At 40.1% G+C, this 23592-nt stretch overlaps 1 protein-coding gene across 2 annotated transcripts; it reads left to right on the top strand.

Moving 5' to 3' along the window:
• Nucleotides 1-536: 536 nt before the first annotated feature.
• F2r (coagulation factor II thrombin receptor) lies at nucleotides 537-22162 on the top strand. 2 transcript variants are annotated; one of them, XM_046429081.2, is made up of 2 exons: nucleotides 537-912; nucleotides 18514-22162. In XM_046429081.2, exons 1-2 carry the CDS (start codon nucleotides 762-764, stop codon nucleotides 19707-19709), a joined length of 1347 nt encoding a protein of 448 aa, XP_046285037.1. In that variant the 5' UTR covers nucleotides 537-761; the 3' UTR covers nucleotides 19710-22162. The 2 variants fall into 2 exon arrangements, with proteins under 2 accessions (XP_046285037.1, XP_046285046.1); XM_046429090.2 differs by having other exon boundaries at nucleotides 539-849.
• Nucleotides 22163-23592: the final 1430 nt, after the last annotated feature.

Raw genomic sequence — 23592 nt, 5'->3', positions numbered from 1 at the left:
AACTTTTAAATCCATTATCCCTAAATTATAGAAACAGAAACAACTCCCGAGGTTTTAGCTAGATACCAAACTGCCCAAAGCGGCCACAGCGCTTGGCACAAGGTTCCATGCCCTGAGCGAGGAAGGAAAGTTTTGGCCGGGACCGCGGAGGCCGCGATCCTTGGGGGCATCCTAGACACCACGGTCCCAGTCGGCGTGGTCCGGAGGTTTCAGACAGGCCAAGGGAGCAGCCTACGAGCTGCACGGGTCGCCCCAGGACCCCGCCATTCTGAGCCATTGACAGCCTCTCAGGGCAACGGCGCCCAGAGGAGACCGTGACTTTTGGTCTCCCCAGCCTGGCAGTGGCACTGCCCGGGCCCGCGAAAAAGCGCGCAGGGCTGTGGTGCACAGTGCTGGAAGGGTTGACGGGGGTGGCGGAGGTTCCCTGCAGCTGGAGTGGGCGACAGCTAGTAGGCTCACGATGCGCGCCGGGGGGCGCCACTCTGGAATAGCTCAGTTCGCGCCGCGCGCCGGGTCCCGCCCCCATCTCCGTCAGCGCCCGCCCTGCGCTCTCCCAGCTGCAGCCAGACACACCGCCCGCCGAGGACGCCCAAGTCTCTCTCTTCTTTTTGCCTCAGGAAGTCTTCTGCCCTCCGGCACCAACCCGCAGCTCCACTCGTCCAGAAGAAAAGCGAGAGGGCCGAGCGGAGCTGAGCCAAACCGCCCGCAGCGAGGCAACTTCCAGGAGCAGCACCGCGCGGAGCCGCGCCAGCCTCGGGACAATGGGGCCGCGGCGGCTGCTGCTGGTCGCCGCTGGCCTCAGTCTGTGCGGCCCCCTGCTGTCCGCCCGCATCCGAGGCCGCAAGCCAGGTGAGATCAGCAGGGAGAGTGGATCGGGCAGGAAATGGAGGGACGCTGATGCGGGCTACCTTGGTAAGAATTGCCCCTGTTCCTTCAGGGGTTGTCCCTGGCAGCACCCCTGCCTCAGTTTCCTTCAGAAACCAAAGTGGCATTTAGGCTGAGATCCGGAGTCTCCCCTAGTGATATCTAGGTGGGACGTGCCACCCCAGCAAACCCCATTCTGGGCTCCGCCAATGCCCCTTTGGACTTGATTTTTGAGCAGTCTGCCGCGGGGTGTTGGATAGGAAAGAGGGGGCCGGTTCTCCTGGAGCATTGCATTTGCTGTCATTGTGAGGCCTGTTTCTCTCAAGACCACCCCCCAAAACAAAGGGTCTCGCGTCGCTCCACCAATAAACGTTTCAGTTTCTTTGTAAAGTGGAGAACCGCTCCCGCTGGAGTTTTGCTTTGTTGGAATTTTTTTTCTTGCACCTTGTTCTAGGGTTGGCCGGGTAGGGAGCGCGAGGTTGGGGGTGGGTGGGTAGGGGGAGTCTTGTAAAGAAAGCCCTAGGCACTTTTAGCAGACAATGGAGACCAGCAGTCCCCAGAAAGGCCTTGCCCCGGGGTATTCCGGAGGTTCCCTAGACTGGGGATAACATTCATTGTAGCCACTGGCTGGTGAGGGTGCTTGGAAGACTTTGTTACCGGTAATCCCTTCTTTCCGGGTTGAGGAAATCGACCCCTCCCAGAAACAAGCTCCCTCTGACACTATCAGAGGGATCAATTTTTCCTAACGGGAATTTATTTTCTACTGCAAGGAGGTTACTAGCTTAGAATATGTTCCCCACGAATATATTTTTAAAATTCTGTCTTCTTGAACAAATAAATACACTTGGTCCATTTATTTAGTTACATGTTTTCTATTCTCCCTCCCTTCAAACCAGGCAGTAGAGTTGTTTTCAGCCTACAAAGGAACTAATTAGAAAGTAAGAAAAATGTTTTTAATTTCTTAATAGCGATAGAACTTCAGCAACTTTGGACTTTTTTTTATGCAGAAGAAAATCTAGTGGATTTTCTTGTTATTGGGTGAAAGAAAGCGCACTCTGTATTCCTTCCACACATCAAGATTAAGAGGTGACAAAGACATAGCATGTTCTCTGCTCTCCCTCTTTGTTCAGGGTATTTGAGGGGATGCTTTGGGGACAACTTAAGAGCTCAAAGTTTAGCAGCAACTAGCCATTCTGCTTGTGGAAAATATGAACATTACCACCAATGTGGGTGAAGCATGGAGAACTCCTGAAAAATTGTGGTGATCTATGATTACACATAACATTGTGTGATTTGCTCAACTTTATTTTGGGACAAGCTCTTGACAGTATAAATTTTTGTTTGAGATTTGGGGCAAAGTACAGGGATACACAAGTGCCATATCCACAGTAACCACCCTTATTCACAGTAGTCCCCCAGTGAGATTTTTGGTCCCTTTTAGGACATGAAGTTAAAAGCTGCCAGTTTCTGACCCACATTTTTTTTTACATTTTCCTGGAAGGGATGGTAGCGTACTAAGAGACAGCACTGCTACAGATGGAAACTGACTAAACATTGGCTAATTTATCCACACTGGATTGTGGAACCATTTAGGGAGGGCGAAAAGAAAGCCAGATAGAAGGAAAAAAGGAGTATGTTTCATCAATATCAAACCCTGGGCCAAGAGGAATTTCCTCTTAGCTTGTTTCACTTCACCCTCACAAAAAAAAAAATAAGATAGGGGCTTATCCCCTTTTGCTTATTCCCAGAGACAGTGCCTTGCCAAATGGGAAAGAGAGGTATTGGAATGGTCTTCCCATGCTGAGTGTAGGCAGTAAGTGGGACTTTGTCTTTAGAGAGTTTAAAGTCACTAATAAAATCAAACAAAAATAGGTCTGCTTCTTATATTATCACTGTGAACTGGCAGTTCTAAAAGTGTCTGTCATAAAATAGTGGTACAGGGACCTCTCCCACCAGCCAGCAATTCCTCCCTGGCCCTTGATAAGCCACAGCTGGGTTGCCAGCTTATTGCTCATGATCATCAGCTGTATGTGTTGAGAAGGACTGTGAAACCCTTCCAGGACTGGCCTTGCCCACCAATCTGAGCTTTTCTGCAGTGGTTTGTTTTTTTTCTTTGCGTTCCCTTGTCACTTTGTGGGTATCTCATCTCATTGACCAACTAAAACTATAACTTCCACTTGTCCTCATGCAGTCTAGAATAAACATTCACTCAGCAGATACTTGTTGAGAAACTTGTAAGTTCATTAAACATTTTACATTCCATTGGCCAAGCAATCTAAGAGAGATAATGTGAGTTGATTAAAGAGGGCCAGTGTCCAAGAGTGAAAAGGTGCTGTTTATGAATTTTGTAAGTTTAAAGTGTTCAAGAACACTTAGTGGCAACCGTGGTAGGCATACTGAGTGGGTATTTTCATGTGCTGCTCTCCTACTCACGGGGTCAAGCCCAGGTCCTTTGCAGGTAGTAAGTATCTTTTCCCTGGCAAGATGGGTTCCCAGCCTCTGTTCAGCACCCCTATTATATATCCTCCACTTCACCAAGCTCTACCTTCTACTTCCTCCCCCAAGGAGCTATGCTTTCTCTGGCTTCTGTCCCCATTTCACTCTGTCTGGCCAGAACGCCCTCCTCATACCTCACATATTTGTCCTCAGTTAAAAACACGTGTCCTATATGAAGCATCTATCACAGCTGAAAGCTGCTTGGGTGTGTTACATAGACTACCTTACTTGTGGCACAATAACCTTTCAGGTAGATGTCATCCCCACTTTACAGGTAAGGCCACTGAGACCCAGAATAGTAAAGTCTAGTCATAAGTCTAGCAGAGACTTGTGGAATTGGGACTTGATCACAGGCCATTCTTTCATGAGTACAAGCTTTCCCTACTTCTCCCTACAGAGAGGGAACCATCTTATCTCCCAGCCCCTCTTACAATACAGAAGTAACCCCATTGTGCTCCCAGTACCTCTAGAGGGTAGAGTCTGTGCCCCAATGACTTGGGAAGCCAGATCAAGCCCAGAGAAGAGAGGCATTTAGTAAACAATCATGCATGAACTGTGATATTCTGCCATTCACTTTTGCTAACCAATGGTAAGAAAAGCTATAAATAGACCCCTACTCTTGAAAATGCTAATCAATTGGCTGTTACTCAGAGGTGGTGATCCTGAGCCTTAACAGAAAGACCCAAAATTGGGCAGTGATTCTGCCCTAAGCAGACCAGAAAGCTCTATAAAGCATGAAGTGCTAAGTGATGTAGCTCAGTGGTATAGCACTTAGCCTATATGAAGCCCTGGGTTCCATTTTTAGTACCACAGAAAGAAAAAAGAAATGGGGAAAAAAGCCCCTAACAGTAAGATTTCTTAGGAGCCAGCAAGGAATTTTCTACCCTAACATTTATTTACTTATTTATTTATTTACTTAGTGTGTGCACACACTTATGTGCGCTCTCTCTCCTCTTGTATTCCTTAGTGGCTTTGCGTTTATTTTTATAAGACATTGACATAGTATGTTGTCTCCTAATTTGCCCACTTTTACTTTGTATGGAGGAATTTTAGGGACCTGTTCTCAGCCCCCTTCCAAGGATTCTCTCATGATATCTCTGCTGGTTGCCTTTCCACTCCCTTCATCTTCAGCTTCGGCATATCTGAGCCTTCATGTCTCAACGGTCCAGTGTGCTGTGAACACTAACTTGCTCTTTCTCAGCAGCTCTGAACTTTTCCCTTTTCCAAACTGCTTACGGCCATTCTCCTTCCCTGGACCTTTTCTGCTCTTTCCCTCCCCCTCAATCATTTCACCTCTGTGCCTATCACCCTCACACACTGGAGCTCAACTGGGGCTTGAGCAGAAGGACCCCAAGACAATAGGGTAGCAGGACCCTACTAGAAACCCTGACCCTCTTTTCCTTAGGTACTCCTTTCCCCTCCCTCTCCACCCCTCCTTTTTCCTTCCTTCCTGACCTGTCTCTCACCTTCCTTTATTTTTTTTTTTTAATTAGGGTAAATTCCTATAACATAAAATTAACCACTTTAAAGTATACAGTACAGCAACATTTAATACATTTTCCATGTTATATAGCTACCACCTCTGCCTTGTCCTAAAATATTGTTATTGCACCAAAAAGAAACTCCATGCTCATTAAGCAGTCCCCCTTTTCCCTACTCTCTGGAAATGACCAATGTGCTTTTTGTCTCCATGGATTTACCCTTTATCGATATATCATATAAATGGAATCATAAAATATGGCATTTTTTGCCTGGGGAACTCCCCTTTCACTAGGTTTCATGAGTACCTGGGCTCCCCCTTCCATTGCAGATGCTACCAATGACACATAATTGCCAGGAAAGTCATTAGGAACCATGTCCTTTGTTTTATTTTTTAGTATGATGCCAGTATTAGGAACTCTGTAGTGTTAACATTCAAAATTTTCTGTTTCTCTCTTTTGTGGTTGCTTTAATTCTGCTTATTCCTCCCTTTTTCTTCTCCTTAGAGTTGTCAGTAAACAGTGTTTTCTATAGACTAAGATGTTTTTCTGGGTTTAAGCATTCCCTTCCCCAAACACTCTCCCTCACATTGACCCTGTCATGACAGAACTCGTTGAAGTCAAGGTCCTCATTTTCTATCCCAAGGCAATCAATGAAGTTTTGTCACTTAAAATGCCATTACAGGGCTGGGGTTGTGGCTCAGCGGTCCAGTGCTTGCCTAGTATAAGTGAGACCCTGGGTTCAATCCTCAGCACCACATGAAAATAAATAAATAAAATAAAGGTATTGTGTCCAACTATAACTAAAAGTTAAATATTTTTAAAAATTCCATTACAGGCCTTTATAATTATATTTGATTTCAGAAATAACTAACCATTTGAAATGATAGGAATAATCTGCAATTTGCACTTGAAAACCGATTAAATTTATATAACTTTAAGAAAGGATATTATATAACCTATTTATATATTTTGAGTCTGATAATTTGGAAGTCAGATATTTTAGTACTATAGAAGTGTTTATCTTGCTTTTTTTTTTTTTTTTTTTTTGCTATTTAACAAAGAACTATAAGAAATGTACTTTACATTGTGAAGTAGTCAGGGTATGTGTACAATACATATGCTTAGATCACCATATGTATGTATGAGTATGAAACAAAAGTTTTACCAGACAGTTTTCACCTTTACTACATGATGTACATTCTGATATTTTCTACACTATTCTGTTTTTTAAAAGCATAACTGAAAGTATATGTGTGTAATGGTACACACATATAGTACCAGTTACTCAGGAGTCTGAGGCAGAAGGATTATTTATCCCGAGTTCAAGAATAAACTGGGAAACATAGTGAAACCCCTGTCTAAAATTAAAAAAAAAAAATGGCTGGAACTGTGGCTCAGTGGTAGAGCACTTGCTAGCATGCCTGAGGCACTGGCTTCGATCCTCAGCACCACATAAAAATAAAATAAAGGTATTATGTTCACCTACAACATAAAAATAAGTGTTTAAAAAAACATTCATTGCAACCTTATTAATTAATCAATTAATTTCATAGATACTACTATGTCTCTACCATAATTTAAAACATTTATTAAATGGGGGTTATAATGCAGCAAGTATGATGAATTGTTCCTTGGTAGCAGAATCAAAAGCCTCATTAGCTTCACAAGAAGAACTCTGCTTTCCCCAAAGTGCTGTTTGTGATTGTTCCTATCATATTCTAGGACCCAATGTATTTGAGCTCAAGTTTACAAACTGCAGAAGGACTTGGGTGGGTTAGAGGGTGGAGACTGATGGAGCCCTGGCAGAACAGGTGATCAGTAACACCCTTGAATGTGAATTAGTTTTCCTTTCAGCTTGCTGTCTTGTTGGAGAGTGGAGAACTCAGGAGCTGTAACTCTAGGTGGAGAACAGACCTGGAGGGATGGGGAAAACCAGGGAATGAGTGGTTTCTGGGAAGGCCTGCTAACATCCTAACCCCAGGTCAGGCTCCTGCCTCCAGCCACCAAAGGCAAGGACCCCACACACTTCCCTTATGTGTCTTTATGGGAACTTGTATAACATAGTGTGTCTGCTATGTCTTTGAATACAGCTACATTTATTTCCTGTACCCTTCCCACTCCCAGCTTCCTCCTAGGCTTGCTCGCCTGAGCTTCCAGAGGAACCCCTGCTCCTGGCTGTGGCTTGGGGGGGAGAGGCAGCTTCCTTTAGTGAGAGCCCCATCTTGGTCCTGAAGCCAGTGTTTACTGTATTCTACCTCTAGTTGTGCTTTTTTTGCAGCAGAGATTTTTGCTCACTCACTGTACTTGCTTCTGCCCCATCCAGAACAATACTTTAAAGATTTGTTTTTCTAAGTTCATGACCTTGAACATCTCCACACATTTGTTCTGTCTGTAAAGGCTGAATTGTTGGCATGTGGTTGGTATGGAGCCAAGGTCAGCAGGACTCTAGAATGCCGAGGCAACAACTATGGCCAGGAATCATACACATATCCACACCCGACCTGCTATAGCTAAAAGGATTGGCAGATTCATTTGTTTGGTGAAATGGTGAGAGGAAAAAAAAAGGTGCTATTTTAGATGTAGGTTATAAATCAAATGTTTTAAAGAGAGAGGATGGTTCTCTATGGTCAGAGGGTATGAGCTTTGGAGCTAGGCAAATCTAAGTTCAAATTCTGGCTCCTCTGCTTATTAGCAGTGTGACTTCGAATTATTTTCTTAGCCCTTTTGTGCCTCCATATTGTCATTTTTTAAATGGGGGTTATCATGCTTATTTCATAATATTACATGATATAAGGTCAGTGAAGCATATTGTCCTAGTAGATATTCAACAACTGTTAGTGGGTTTTTTTTCATACACCAATTTCTCTATATTCCAAAAAAGGCTTTGAAGAGTTGGTATCAATTGAATTCTCCAAATGTAAAATTATGCTCATGAAAACATTTTCGCTTCAGAATTAAGTCAAAAGAAACTTTTCCCCTTCAGAACTAAGATAAAAGAAAAACAAAACCAAAAATCCTTACCCTTAATTTTTAGTGATAGATAAATAGCCTAAAATATTTGCTTTGATTTTTTTAAATTTAATGTGAAAGTTATCAAACTTACTTCAAAATGAGCAATGTAATTAACCTCCCATTACCATTATCCAGCTACAACGTAATTTACATATGCCCAGTCTTGTTTTACCTATTCCCTCCTTTACTTTTCCTCCTCCTTCAACCAGAGAATTTTAATTTTTTGTATAAATTTTTAAAATTTATTTTTATATATGACAGTGGAATGCATTAAAATTCATACATATGGAGCACAATTTTTCATATCTCTCGTTGTATACAAAGTATATTTACACCAATTCGTGCCTTCATACATGTACTTTGGATAATGATGTCCATCACATTCCACCATCATTTCTAACCCTCTACCCCCTCTCTTTCCCCCCAATCCCTCTGCCCTATCTAGAGTTCGTCTATTCCTCCCATGCTCCCCCTCCCTACCCTACTATGAATCAGCCTCCTTATATCAGAGAAAACATTCAGCATTTGGTTTTTCAGGATTGGCTAACTTCACTTAGCACTATCTGCTCCAACTCCATCCATTTACCTGCAAATGCCATGATTTTATTCTCTTTTATTGCTGAGTAATATTCCATGGTGTATAAATGCCACATTTTAAAAAATTTATTCATCTACTGAAAGGCATCTAGGTTGGTTCCACAGTTTAGCTATTGTGAATTGTGAATGTGCTTCTATAAACATTGATGTGGCTGTTCCCTGTAGTACGCTGTTTTTAAGTCCTTTGGGTATAGACTGAGGAGAGGGATAGTTTGGTCAAATGGTGATTCCATTCCCAGTTTTTCAAGGACTCTCCATACTGCTTTCCATATTGGCTGCACCGATTTGCAGTCCACCAGCAATATTTGAGTGTACCTTTTTCCCCACATCCTTGTCAACACTTATTGTTGTTTCTCCTCATAATAGCTGCCATTCTGACAGGAGTCAGATGAAATCTTAGTTTTGATTTGCATTTCTCTAATTGCTAGATATGTTGAACATTTTTTCATATATTTGTTGATTGATTGTATATCATCTTCTAAAAGTTATCCAGTTCCTTGGCTCATTTATTGACTGGGTTATTTTTTTTTTTTTTTTTTTTTTTTTGGTGTTAAGTCTTTTGAGTTCTTTATATACCCTGGAGATTAGTGCTTTTTCTGATGTGCATGTGGTAAAAATTTGCTACCATTTTGTAGGCTCTTTCTTCACCTCATTGTTCCTGTTTCTGAGAAGAAGCTTTTCAATTTGAATCCATCCCATTTATTGATTCTTAGTTTTAATTCTTGCACTATAGGACTCTTATTAAAGAAGTTGGGGCCTAATCCAAGATGATGAAGATTAGACACAGGGTCTCTGGTTTAGTTCTATTAGACACAGAGTCTCTGGTTTAGTTCTTAAGTCTTTGATCCACTTTGAGTTGAGTTTTGTGCATAGTGAAAGATAGGGGTTTAATTTCATTTTGTTGCATATGGATTTCCAGTTTTCCCAGCACCATTTGTTGAAGAGACCCTCTTTTCTCTAATGCATGTTTTTGGCACCTTTGTCTAATATAAGATAATTGTAATTTTGTGGGTTAGTCTCTGTGTCCTCTATTCTGTACCATTGTTCTACCAATCTGTTTTGGTACCTATACCATGCTGTTTTTATTACTATTGCTCTGTAGTATAGTTTAAGGTCTGGTATAGTGATGCCACCTGCTTCACTCTTCCTGCTAAGGATTGCTTTAGCTATTCTGGGTCTTTTATTTTCCCAGATTAATTTCATGATTGCTTTTTCTATTTCTAAGATGAATGACATTGGGATTTTGATTGGGATTGCTTTTGGTAATATGGTCATTTTGATAATATTAATTCTGCCTATCCAAGAGCAAGGTAGATCTTCCCATCTTCTAAGGTCTTCTTTGATTTTTTTTTTCTTTAGAGTTCTGTAGTTTTCATTGTATAGATCTTTCACCTCTTTTGTTAAGTTGATCTCTAAGTATTTTATCTTTTTTGAGGCTATTGTAAATGAGGTAGTTTTCCTTTTTTCCCTTTCAGAGGATTTGTCACTGATATACAGAAGTGCCTTTGATTTATGGGTGTTGATTTTATATTCTGCTACTTTGCTGAGTTTATTTACTTGTTCCAGAAGTTTTCTGGTGGAACATTTTGGGTCTTCTAGGTATAGAATCATATCGTCAGCAAATAGTGCTAGTTTAAGTTCTTCTTTTCCTATGTGTATTCCTTTAATTTCTTTCGTCTAATTGCTCTGGCCAGTGTTTCAAGAACTATGTTAAATAGAAGTGGTGAAAGAGGATATCCCTGTCTTGTTTCAGTTTTTAGAGGGAATGTCTTTAATTTTTCTCAATTTAGAATGATGTTGGCCTGGGGCTTAGCATAGATAGCCTTTATGATGTTGAGATATGTTCCTGTTATCCCTAATTTTTCTAGAGTTTTGAACATGAAAGGGTGCTGTATTTGTCAAATGCTTTTTCTGCATCTATTGAGATGATCATATGATTCCCCACCCAGAGAATTTTAAAGTAAATCTCAGACATCATATCATTTTGCCTTAAATACATCAGTACATATCTCTAGAGATTAGATTAGAACTCTTTTTTTTTTTTGCATAAATGCAGTACCATTAGAACACCTTAATATCACCTAATATTCAGTATATATCCAAATTTTCCTGATGTCTCATAAATGCCTGTCAACAGTTTGTTAGTTCAAATCAGCATCAAAGCTGGGAATAGGGGCGCATGCCTGTAATCCCAGCAACTCGGGAGGCTGATCACGAGTTCAAAGCCAGTCTCAGCAAAAGCAAGGTGTTAAGCAAGTCACTGAGACCCTGTCTCGAAATAAAATACAGAATAGGGTTAGGGATGTGGTTTAGTAGCTGAGTGCCCCTGAGTTCATTCCCCATATCAAAAAAAAAAAAAAAAAATCAGAACCAAAGAAGGTCCATTTTTGCATTTTATCCTTATGTCTCAAAAATTTCTTTCTTTTTTTTTTTAAAGAGAGAGAGAGAGAGAGAGAGAGAGAGAGAGATTTTTAATATTTATTTTTTAGCTTTTGGCAGACACAACATCTTTGTTTTGTATGTGGTGCTGAGGATCGAACCCGGGCCGCACGCATGCCAGGCGAGCGCGCTACTGCTTGAGCCACATCCCCAGCCCCCTCAAAAATTTCTTAGTCTGTAACTGTCTCCTATTCCCCAACTCTTTTTTTGGGGGGGCTGTACTGGGGATCAAACCCAGGGTTTAGCACATCCCTACCCCTTTTTTAATTGTTGTTTATTTATCAAATAAACTGGGCCATCTGTCTCAGCTCTTGCATACCACATCTGGTGACTGCAAATTGAATTTATGGATCTTAACATATATAGTATTTCAATTCACTTCCACCATTATTATTTGGGTGATCAAATGGTCAGTTCTTTGGCCCATGGGATCCCCTTTGGTTTGACTTCACAGTCTTTCTAACCTAACCCTAATATTCTTTGAAGGCTTATCTTGTGTATTTCCCACTCCAGATCTGAAACCAGCCATTTCTTTAAGGAGCCCTAGTTCTTACCACTGGAGAGTGGTATTTGTTTGATTAGAGGGAGTGGAACATTCCAGCGATGCTGCTGTTTTCCACTTGATGGAGTTTGTATGTTTTTATTATGTTTCCAGCATCCTCCTCTTCATTTCTTTATAGACTGTGTTGTTTCACGTTGAAAAGTGCAGATCACAACTGACCTGCTCTTTGTGGGAATGTGGTCAGGGTCCTAGGACTTCTGCTTGGTTAATTCCCCAAAAGCATAAGCTCTGTGGGACAGAACTCTGAGTCACAGCCAGGGCCAGCTGTTGTGGGCATGGTATCAATCCCAGGGTCAAATGGGACATTGAAAGAGCATCTAGTCACCACTCTGCTTCCAGGCCAGATTTCATCAAAGCCAGAACAGGCATTGTCTGACTCACAAATTTGAAGTCTTCAGAGTTGGGTTCATGTTTAGGTGAGTAATTTGCTGTCTTCAATAATAAAACCACTATATAGTGGGGTATGATGGCACACCTATAATCCTATCAATCCCAAGGCTTGAGGCAGAATGATCACAAATTAAAGGCCACCCTCAGCAATGTAGTGAGACACTGTCTCAAAATAAAATTTAATAAAAGTGGAGCTAGGATGTAGCTCAGTGGTGGAGGGCTCCTGGGTTTATGCTCCATTGCCACTAAAACAACAACAAAAGCACTCTAGAAGCATTTAGAGAACCTGTATTCGTGAAGCTTAGTGAGAAGTATGAGAAATGATTTCAGGACTGTGTCGCCTTTTTTTTTGTGTGTGTGTGTGGTGAAACCATAGCTTAACAAAAAGCACAGATGAATTACAAGTGCTTTCAGCTCACTGACATTCACTTTCTTCTTGACTGCTGAGCTGTACAAGAGCAGTAAGGAAAGGAGATATGCAAACTTGAATTTCAGCCTGGGAAACTTGAGCTAGTTGGAAGTACCTAGTCACCTTACTTGGTTTGGAATTTTTTGTTGTTGTTGCTGTTGTATATGTATATTTTTTGGAGGGGGAGATTTTGGCCCTCTTTAATTTCACAAAAATATAACATATCAAACCTATAGTACAAAAGGTAGCACCTTAACCAATGATATTTAGTCAAGGGATTATGCATTCCTCCTGGGTTCTAGCTTATCCACATTGGGTGTTTCCCTGGGTATAATGTTCCTGTCATAAACACTGCATTGCCCAACAAATACATATTACTAAACACAGAATGAAGCCAAATAACAATTTTATTTCCAGACTCAGTGTTAGTATCTAAGAAACTTAGGAGTATTCAGTAGTTTTCAAATCATTTCACTCATCAAGGTATCAGCTTGATTCACATGTGTGTGTACACACAGATGTGCATGCTCATGTGCAGTTTTTTCCTCTCTGCATCACAAAAATCCTGTCTGGTCAGGCTTACAAAACTGCAGTGGCAAGTCACATTCTCTTAAGGTTCCTCTGGTCATTGTTTTCACAGATACATGTCTTTGTGGTATAAAAGTACCAGAACCCATTCATTTTTTTCTTTCAGCTCCCACACACTCATCACGACCTTGAGGGTAGCTTCACATTCCATAGTGGCTATCAAATGTTAGGGTCAAGGTGAATACAGAGGAAATTAGTTGTATCACAGAGGAAAACAAGTGATGCATCTAGAAAAGGTGTATATTTGCAATTTTGATTCATAGTTTAGAACCCTAAGGTATATACTTTTTATTTGATTTTTTTTTTAGTTGTAGATGGACACAACTAAAACCATATTCCACATCTCAGGGTGGTACTAAGAATCCAACCCAGTGCCTCACATGTACTAGGCAAGCACTCTACCACTGAGCTATATATCTCCAGCTCCCTAAGGTATACATTTTACAAACCTGTCCATTCCCTAATCATGTGGAAAAAGTAAATATTGCTAAATAGGGAGCAAGGGAATTCTAGACTCTGTTGGAGGGGCAGGTACTGGGGATTGAACCCAGGGGCACTTAACTACTGATCACATTGCCAGTCCTTTTCATTTTGTTATTTAGAGACAGGGTCTTGCTAAGTTTCTGAGGCTTGTCTCAAACTGGCAATCCTCTTGCCTCAGCCTCCCAAATCGCTGGGATTATAACTGTGCACCACCATGCCCAGCCAGACTTTCTTTTAACTTAAAATAGTTGAGTAAATAAACAGTCGCGTCTAAAAGCCTACTACATGGAAGTGGGAGAAAGATAATAATAGTTTCTTATGTTGCTTAATTTTTGTAGTTTTCGAAGTAAGTTCATGTTCTGTTTCACATGGGTTGATCCAGCTGCCAGATGTGTAGCCCAGATAGGTGTGTTGGAATCCCATTTTAATGATTCTGAGCTGAGTTCAGAAAGCTTAAGTGGCTCCTAGCAGAGCCAGTATTAGAATGCAAATATTAATAGGAATAATTCTTATCCTTGAGGAGCAATCTAGAGGCATATATACTGAAATGTGTCACTGGAAACATTTGACCTTTCCCTGTTGTTACAGAACAAGGGCCCACCAAGAAGCCAAAGCAGCCACAGAGGTCCTCTTCTACCATTTCTCGTACTCTCACTGGAAAGATTTCAGACGTGTTACTCTGAGTAGGCATGTATTTATTAGAAGGGATAGGAAAAGCGGGGAGAGAAACACTCTTAAGGAAGAGAACGGATCCTCTCAGAGAGGTAGGGCATGACTTTCCTGCCCTCCTGTTTTATTGGGGGTCTCAGGGAAGTTTCCAGAGAGTCCTGCCCCAAGACTACCTCTTGACTTCTGACAACAGGATTGGGTCAGACTTCAAAGGCCCCTTTGTGCATGGTATTGCCCCGTGAAATGAAGATTTTACTATTGTAATGACATGCTAAAGATCCAGGGCAACTCTGGGTCACTTTGGCCTACATTGGCCCATTCTAGTTGAAACTTGTTCTTATAGATTTATGTGATTAGGGGGAATTATCCTGTCACCCTGAGATGTGGAATATGATCTATGTAAAGGACACAGCAGTCCCATCTCCCCACCCCTCTGCTTCAGGGTAATCTGTATTCTTTTTGTCAGCAGGGAGGAGCCTTTCAGGTAATAGATTATTCTTGAGAAACATAACATATCCCATTGACATAAGCCAGGCAGGGCTGCAAGTAAATTGTTTTTGGAGACAGAGCATGTGGAGGCCAGTACAGTAGGTCCAGTTCATAGAATGATCCCCTTAATCATATGTTCCACATTACTCACATCTATTACCTGTCACCCATGACCAGTTTCCTGCCAGGCTCTCAGGGGACCACAAAGGACCTTGCTAAGGTAGTTTGACCTCAGCTTCTCACTGCCATGTTACTATCTCTGAGTTGATACTACTCTAGCTTTGCCCTTCATTTTGCTAATTGATGTTGACATATTTTATTTTGTTTTCAACTTCCATTTGTTAGTTAATTTTTGGTATTTCCTATTTTTTAATTTGTTTCAGTCAAAAGTTTACATCACTGAATATAGTTGTGATACATTTAAAATTCTTACTTGGGGTTTCCGTTGATTATTCTTTTTACTTGAGAATGGATCATCTTTTATTGATTCTTTTCCATTTTCCTTTTTTATTAACAAAAATTATATATATTTATTGTATATAACATGATGTTTTGAAATATGTATACATTGTGGAATGGCTGAATCGAGTTAATTACCATATGCATTACATGACATACTTAACGATTTTTTTTGTGATGAGAACAATTATAATCTACTCTTAAAACTTTCACATGTACAATACATTGTTGTTAACTATAGACATCATGTTGTACAAAAGTTCTTCTAGAACTTCCTATCTCACTGAAATTTTATACCTTTGACCATTTCTCCCCAGCCACTCCCTAAACACCACCTCATCTCTCACTTCCTGGTAACCACCATTGTCCTCTCATTGAATTTAATCCTTTTAGATTCTACATATAAGGGAAAGCATGTAATTATTTGTCTTTCTGTGTTTGGCTTATTTTACTTAACATAGTGTTCTCCCAGGTTCATCCATGTTGTTCCAAATAACACACTTTCCTTCCTTGTAAAGGATTATCAGTATGCTTTTATGTACATACACCATATTTTCTTTATCCATTCACCTGTCAGTTGACATTTAGCTGGATTACATATATTGACTACAGTGAATAGTGCTGCACATGGATGTGCAGATATCTCCTGGACATACTGATTTCATATCCTTTGGTTATATGCTCAGTAATAAGATTGCTGAATCATATTGTAGTTCTATTTTTAAGTTTTTGGGAACCTCCATACTGTTTTCCATGATGATTGGACTAATTTACATTTCTAACAGTAGAGTATATGAGTTCTCTTTTCTCCACATTCTTGCCAACATTTGTTATCTTTCACTTTTTTTCATGATGACCATTATAACAGATATTAGAATGGGGGAATATCTCATTGTGGTTTTAATTTTCACTTCCCTGATGATTAGTGATGTTAAGCAGTTTTTCATAAGCTTTATGTCATCATTAAAGAAATGTTTATTCAATTCTTTTTTCCATTTTTTAATGGGATTTTTGTTTGCTTGCTATTCAGTGGTTTTAGTTCTCTTTTGGATATTAATATTTTGCCAGATATAATTCACATATGTTTTTCATCCATTCTGTAAGTTGTCTCTTCATTGTTGATTGTTTTCTTTGTTGTGCAGAAGCTTTTTAGTTTAAAGACATCTTATTTGACTATTTCTGCTTTTGTTGTTGTGGTCTTGGACCGTATCTATAAAAGCATTACCTAGAATAATATCATGGAGCTTTCTATGTTTTCTTCCAGTACTTTTATAGCTTCAGGGCTTAGGTTGAAATCTATTTTGAGTTTGTTTTTGTATATGGTATGAGATAAGGGATTCAGAGTTTATCATTTTTATCTAAAAGATGGTTAGATCTGGTAGAACCTCCCAGTTCTTCTTATCATGATTTTGGATTGTATTCTGGACAATGTTGTGCTATGAAGACTCTGGATTTTGTTATAATCCTTCAAAGAGAATTCGTGCTTTTGCCTTAGTGGTCAGTTAATTTGACTAGATCCAGACTGCAAACTCTCTTGAGCAGACACTCAAATATCATTTCAGTTCTTTTCTGTTTATTAAGGTTAACTTGCATGTACCCTACACATGCAAATTTCAATAGTCAGCTAAAGTAGAAGACTAGAATTTAGGATTTCCCCTCTTTAGCTTTCTCCTTTCTGGGATTCTCTTTTAATGTTACAGTGTCTATAGAACTTCTTCTGATCAACCACCTATGTATTGGGAATTTCCATGGTCTCCTCCTCAGTTTCAATTAATTTGCTAGAATGCCTCACAGAACACACAGAAATGTTTTAATTATGTTTTCCCATATGTTACAAAGGATATTACAAGGATACTGATGAATAGCCAGATGGAAGAGATGCATAGGACCAGTCTTGTGGGAAGGGGCATGGAGCTCCTACATCCTCTCCCTCCAATCATGGCTTAATCCTTCCCTGTGACCAGCCCCCATCCTGAAGCTATCTAGGAGCCATTAACCACCAGTCAGCTCATTAGCATACAAAAGACATTCTTATCACTTTAGAGATTCCAAGAATTTTAATAACTGTGTACTAGGAGGAAATGGGAGGATGACCAAACATGTATTTCACAATATCACAGACACTGACTTTGGCCATTTCTCAAGCTAAAAGTCACTAAAAATAAGAACCTGGTGCCACCCTTTCCTCCAAGATTTATCCATTCTTTCCTCCACCCTCTCTTTCTACCATCCTGTGAACCAAAAAGCTCTCAGACCATTGATGGGGGTGTTGGGGAGAGTGCAGAGTTTATCATTTTTATCTAAGGGTTGGTTGGATATGGGGGACCTTACAGAGCCATACAGGAAACAATATTTGTTGCATTATGCCTTTCTGTGTAAAGTTTTGTTTGCAGAAAGGGTACTCAAGCTTGGAAACAAAAACAAAATTTAAAAAGTCTCTATACTTGGACAGCTTCCAACCAAGTTTTAAATCCTCTAACATCATTCTCAGAGACCTACATGTCCAGCCTCTGTTGTGAGCACCCTCAGCAATAGAGCCCTTCCTCTTTTTCCTCTGTGGTTTCTCTCTTCCCACCTTAGCTTCCCAAGGTCCATCAAAGGATCTTTGTCCAAGTCTCCTCAGTGACAGGATTTTAGCAAAGCTTCTTAGAAGGAAAAGCTTATCTAATTTCCTCTGCTAAGTGTTGCTTTTCTCTGATTGGCATTTCAGATGGATGTTTGTGTGTGTGTGGAAGAGAGAGATAAAAGGAAGAAATGCACAGCTCAGCCTTTATTTTGACTTCTGGTTGCTATTGTAGTAACTCTGGTTGGCCTGGCATGTGCCTTGAGGCATGTAGCATTCTAGAGAAAAGCCAAGGTACTTGCCTGGTGTGAATGGCTGAGAACATACTGCTGTACTGACCTCCTCAAGAAGGAGGCAGGATGATGACTAAGGTGATAGATATCTCATGGTTTTATGAGGAGATAACCTGAAGGACTGTGGTTAGGACCCAGATATACATGAGAGGTTTGGGCATCCTACTATGTAAGCAAACTAAATATAGAAGAGGATAACTACAGTCACATGGATAATAGTCTTAGAATTGGGAGTCCTGGGTCAATGTGTTGCATGCTCTATAGTGTTTAAGAATTCTCCTTCACTTTCCATGTGGATTTTTCAATTAGCAGTTGATTTTACAGGATGGCACAAACTAACTGGTGAAAATGTGTACGTGAAAGCATATGGAGGGAAGAATATTCATAGAAGCTGATTGTGTGATTTATGTATGTAGACAGAAGGTAGTACAGGAGATAATACTGTTAGATTCCTTCATGTCAGGGACTCAGCCTTTCTGAAAGTATATCGTCCACCTGAGTTCCATTGGGGCACAGAGTTTTAAAAGTGTTAGCTTCTATCAAAACAGAACATGACACAATATTTTGAGTTACCTTATTCTCTAATATAAAACCTATTATTTATCTGGGCATGAACTGATCTTAACCACCCCCTCTGCTAGGAAGAAAACAAACAAAAGCAAAATGTATTCTTTACATGCCTTTTTAGTTCATTCATTTTTCAAATTTTTATTTTTCAGAGTCACAAGCAACAAATGCTACTGTGAATCCCCGGTCATTTTTTCTCAGGAATTCCAATGATAGATTTGAAATCTTCCCATTGGGAGAGGATGAAGAGAAAAATGAAAGTGCATTAACGGAAGACAGATTCGTCTCCCTCAATAAAAGCAGTCCTCTTCAAAAACCACCCCCTGTGTTCATCTCGAAAGATGCCTCAGGATACCTGACCAGCCCCTGGCTGACTCTCTTTATCCCTTCTGTTTACACCTGCGTGTTCATCATCAGCCTTCCCCTGAACATCATGGCTATCGCTGTGTTCATCCTGAAGATGAAGATCAAGAAGCCAGCTGTGGTGTATATGTTACACCTGGCCACAGCAGATGTGCTGTTTGTGTCCGTGCTGCCCTTTAAGATCAGCTATTACTTTTCGGGCAGCGACTGGAAATTCGGGTCTGAAATGTGTCGCTTTGCCACTGCAGCGTTTTACTGTAACATGTACGCCTCCATCATGCTCATGACGGTCATAAGCATTGACCGGTTCCTGGCTGTGGTGTATCCCATCCAGTCCCTCTCCTGGCGCACTCTGGGAAGGGCTTCCTTCACTTGTCTGGCCATCTGGGCTATGGCCATCGCAGGGGTGGTGCCTCTCCTCCTCAAGGAGCAGACCACCCAGGTCCCGGGACTCAACATCACCACCTGTCACGATGTGCTCAATGAAACCCTGCTCGAAGGCTTTTACGCCTATTACTTCTCAGCCTTCTCGGCTGTCTTCTTTTTTGTGCCATTGATCATTTCTACAGTCTGCTATGTGTCGATCATCCGATGTCTTAGCTCTTCAGCTGTGGCCAACCGGAGCAAGAAGTCTCGGGCTTTGTTCTTGTCTGCTGCTGTCTTCTGCATCTTCATTCTCTGCTTTGGACCCACAAATGTCCTCCTGATTATGCATTACTTATTCCTCTCTCATAACCCCGCCACAGAGGCTGCCTATTTTGCTTATCTCCTCTGTGTCTGTGTCAGCAGCGTGAGCTGTTGCATTGATCCCTTGATCTACTACTATGCTTCCTCTGAGTGCCAGAGGCACCTCTATGGTATCTTATGCTGTAAAGAAAGTTCTGACCCCAACAGTTACAACAGCAGTGGTCAATTGATGGCAAGTAAAATGGATACGTGCTCTAGTCACCTGAATAATAGCATATACAAAAAGCTGTTAACTTAGGAAAAGGAACTGCTGGAAATCGGTGTGAAATGTGTTGCTTTGCCACTACAACATTTTACAGTAATAGATGTATGTCTCCATCATGCTCATGACAATTATAAACATTGACTTAAAAAGAGAAGGTTAAAAAGTAGATAACCTGGGGATTCTGTTAGTCCCTTGAAAAACTACTTCACCGTCTAAAACAACCAATGTATGATTTGCATGTCTGCTTCCTAAGAGAGCCATCAAGCATATATGTTGTTTAATTGTCAGAAAAGGTAACAGGAAGAGAAAACAGTGTTACTTCAAGGGAGTATTGCCTGCCAGTGCTACAATTACTGAATGTCACTTTTTGATATATCTAGGTGACTTATATGTGTACATATATGCACAAATACATATTATTTGCAGTGCAGTATGAAATAGGCACTTGGAAACTCACATTTTCTTCCCAGCAATTATGGAAATAATCTCTGACTTAATATGCAAAACATCTAGGTTGGTATACTTTAGCCCTGGACATCTAAAGATATCCATCAATAGTAAGGAATTCCATAGTTTGGACTTCACAACTTTTGCAAATAAGTGCATTTTGAAATTGTTGGGAAACAATATGTAAGTCATGGAAGGGTAAAGTTTGGTATTATCTCTGTGTAGAAAAGTTTACTATTTTTCATTTCAAATGTATCAAAGTTTGAATTCTTGTCGAAAATTATCAAAAAAGATGAAAAGCCCATTTTGATATGGGTAGCATTTTTGATGTTTTATACACAGGCTATGTGAACCAAAATGAGCATAAATCCCACTAGTGAGTAAACTGCCTTTTATGCAGTCCACCCTGAGAGCTGCACATGTCCACCCCATGGAGGACACCAAGCAGCAGAAAATGGCAGAGCTGCACATTGGCCAGAAACCTCCAGATAAGCCTCCCAGAGAGCAGAAACTGGAGACCACCACACTCCATTTTCCTGGGGCACTCCCAAGGGTTAGCTGTGAACTGATCGCATCTATAGGAAATCCGCAAAGCAGGATGGACATCCTGGGAGGTAGTAACTATGAAAGGTTTTTCTGCCCCTCTTAGGAACAGAGAAGGAAGGCATGCTCATGTCAAGTAGATGTCCTGCAAGGTTGGCTCTCATACAGAAGCACCTAGGCACTCTGATAGGTACCAGGCCTACAGAATATATAAGACTAAGATCTTGCTCAGAAAAGCAATGCAGAAGGCACATAGCTAGATTGTGATATGCATGTAATAAATATGTCCTATATAAAGAAGTGTTGTTAATCAGATGTCAACAAGCATTTCACACAAGCAAACCTATCATCTAAAGATCTTTGAACATTTGGGTTTCTACTTCCTGTGATTACAATTTAAGATGAAAACACAGGAAGTGTACGTTTCTTAAATAAGTCACTCTACATTAATTTGATACTATTTATTTATAAATATTTTGTTTAGTAAGATCTTAAGTCAACTTTCTCTCCCTCCCTCTCTCTCTCTCTCTCTCTTTGTCACACACAAACACACACACACACATTTTTTGTTCTTATTTTCTAATGGAACTGGGGATTGAACCCAGAGCCTTGTGCTTGCTAGGCAAGTACTCTGCCACTGACCTACATCCCCAGCCCTTTATTTAAATTTTATTTTGAGACTAGGTCTCACTAACTTGCCCAGGCTGGCCTCAAATTTTTGGTACTCCTGCCTCAGCCTCCTGAGTAGCTGGGTATTTATAGGCATGTGCTATCACACCAGGCTTCAAATAAACTTTTCTTTTAAGAATAATTTATGTTCATCTAGTTAGGAAGAAAATGGAATTGACATTGAAATCTAGGAAAATTTTTCTATATTTTCCATTCACTTTCCTTAAGAATTAAGGGACTGTTTAAAAAAGCATTTTTAAAAAATCCATCATAATTGAGAACATAGAAAGACTTTTGTGGGTTAGACAAAGTAATTTGAAAATTAGGTTAAAATATATCTTATTTTTCCTGATTTTTAAAAAAAAATGATATTTTAAACAAAAAAAAAAAGTGGAAAAATGGAAAAGTTTGGACTTCACAACTATTTAAATGAGCAAAGTAGGGACTGGGGTATAGCTCAGTTGGTAGAGTGCTTGCCTTGCATGCACAAAGGCCCTGGGTTCAATTCCCAGCACCACACAAAAAAATAAATAAATAAATAACATAATAAAAGAGTAAAATATTTCCAAATATCATAGAATAATTTACAGAAGAGTAATGTAACTGTATTTTAAGTAGAAGTTAGTACTTATTTTGTTAACTAGTTACTATATTCACTTTTTAAAGTAGTAGATTATCTTGTTTATTCAGCCTATACATATTAAAATGCCTCTGACTTAATATGATTATCATTATTGTATTATATTATTTCAGTTTTTATGTTCACTCTCTTTTTTAAAAAAAACATTATGTAACCTGTATTAATAAACATGAAAATTTTTGCTTGATAGCTGTTTGGAATAGTTTATTATGTCTTTTGGGTCCTGGCCAGATGGGACACTTGAAAGATTTAACTGAGGAGTGTTTAGTGAAGAGGTGATTTGCAGAGGAATGGGCAGGGTTAAGGAAACCTACAGGGGTTGGTGAAGTCCCCAGAGACTAGTAGTTAGGGAAAGCTGTTACCTCCCCAAGCCCCCGGGGATAGAGGCAGGAATAAACTGACCCCTTCTCTGTGACCCTCTGATCTCTTCCTGGTGCTTCCCATTGCTCCTCTCCTATTAACCTCACAGTGTGAAATTTAGGGAACCAGGGGGACATAATCCATAAAGATCAGCTTCTTTGGACATGGAGAATGGAGTTAGTAAATCAAGTTGAGATTTAAAAATTTTAAAAAATATAAAGATACAGCATGATTTCTACCAAAGACACTGGGCAATAAGCTTTCTATTTGTTTTATTCTTTTTTAGGAAATTTCAAGGTTAGATCATTAAAATATACTCAGATTCCTGGCTTATAAGCATTAAGGTTAATGTCTACTGTCATTTCCTAGTGAGAAACAAACATCAGAGCAGGGAGGACACTGGTAGGGGGACTGTGCTGCCCCTTTGCCCTGAGTGACAATCCTGGGCTGTTGAATGCTGCCTGGGTCCCTCAACCTCTGAGAGTTGAAAAATCAATAAAAAGTTTCCAGTGAAGTATTTTTGGATTCATACTCAATGAAAAAAATTATTTCAAAGCCAGGCATGGTGGTGCACGCCTGTAATCCCAGAGGCTCAGGAGGCTGAGGCAGGAGGATTATGAGTTCAAACCCAGCCTCAGCAATTTAGCAAGGCACTAAGCAACACATGGAGACCCTGTCTCTAAATAAAATATAAAATAGGGTGGGGATGTGGCTCATGGTTGAGTGAGTTCAATCCCCAATAAAAAAAAAAAGGGAAAAAAATTATTTCAACTAAGTTATGGTAACATGACCTTTTAAAGTTTCTGAGTCCATAGAAATATTAAATGAAGTCAGATTGTCTCAGCTCATGACCACCAGAAATAGGATCCTCTCTCTCACCAGAAAGTGACCTTTATACTCTTCTGTTATTTTTTTCCCCAAGATACAGTTGAGTTCAGAAAACACACTTGAATTTTATTAACACAAAAGTGTTTTTTTTCCACCAAGTCAAAAATAGTATTTTTGAGGAAATGGAATACTTGGCTGTTGAATATACAGTTGGAAAATTTTAGATTATATTTCCAGATTTAAGAAATTAAGAAAACAGCATGTTCTTGATTTTCAGAAGCAAGTGGAAAATGTTAGGCAGTGTTTATGAATCAGCTTTTTAAGTGTCTGAGTGCATGGAGAAACAATCAACCATAGGATAAATAAGGCCAATTGTGTTCGATGAAGGAGGTGTGGTTAAGTGAACTGCAATTTCAGGAAAGAAGAGAA

The sequence above is a fragment of the Marmota monax genome, unplaced genomic scaffold (genome assembly GCF_021218885.2).
Source record: "Marmota monax isolate L192 unplaced genomic scaffold, Marmota_monax_Labrador192_F-V1.1 WCK01_AAM20220418_F8-fsc00018, whole genome shotgun sequence".
Taxonomy (NCBI): Eukaryota; Metazoa; Chordata; class Mammalia; order Rodentia; family Sciuridae; genus Marmota; species Marmota monax.
The sequence above is the reverse complement of the archived record's forward strand: the minus strand, read 5'-3'. Positions and strand labels throughout refer to the sequence as shown.

What these genes read in the sequence shown, in the direction of transcription:
- F2r (XM_046429081.2), top strand. Translation starts at nt 762, where the DNA reads ATGGGGCCGCGGCGGCTGCTGCTGGTCGCCGCTGGCCTCAGTCTGTGC. An exon ending in CGCTGATGCGGGCTACCTTG is followed by an intron (nt 913 to 18,513) that starts GTAAGAATTGCC and finishes TTTATTTTTCAG; the next exon opens with AGTCACAAGCAACAAATGCT.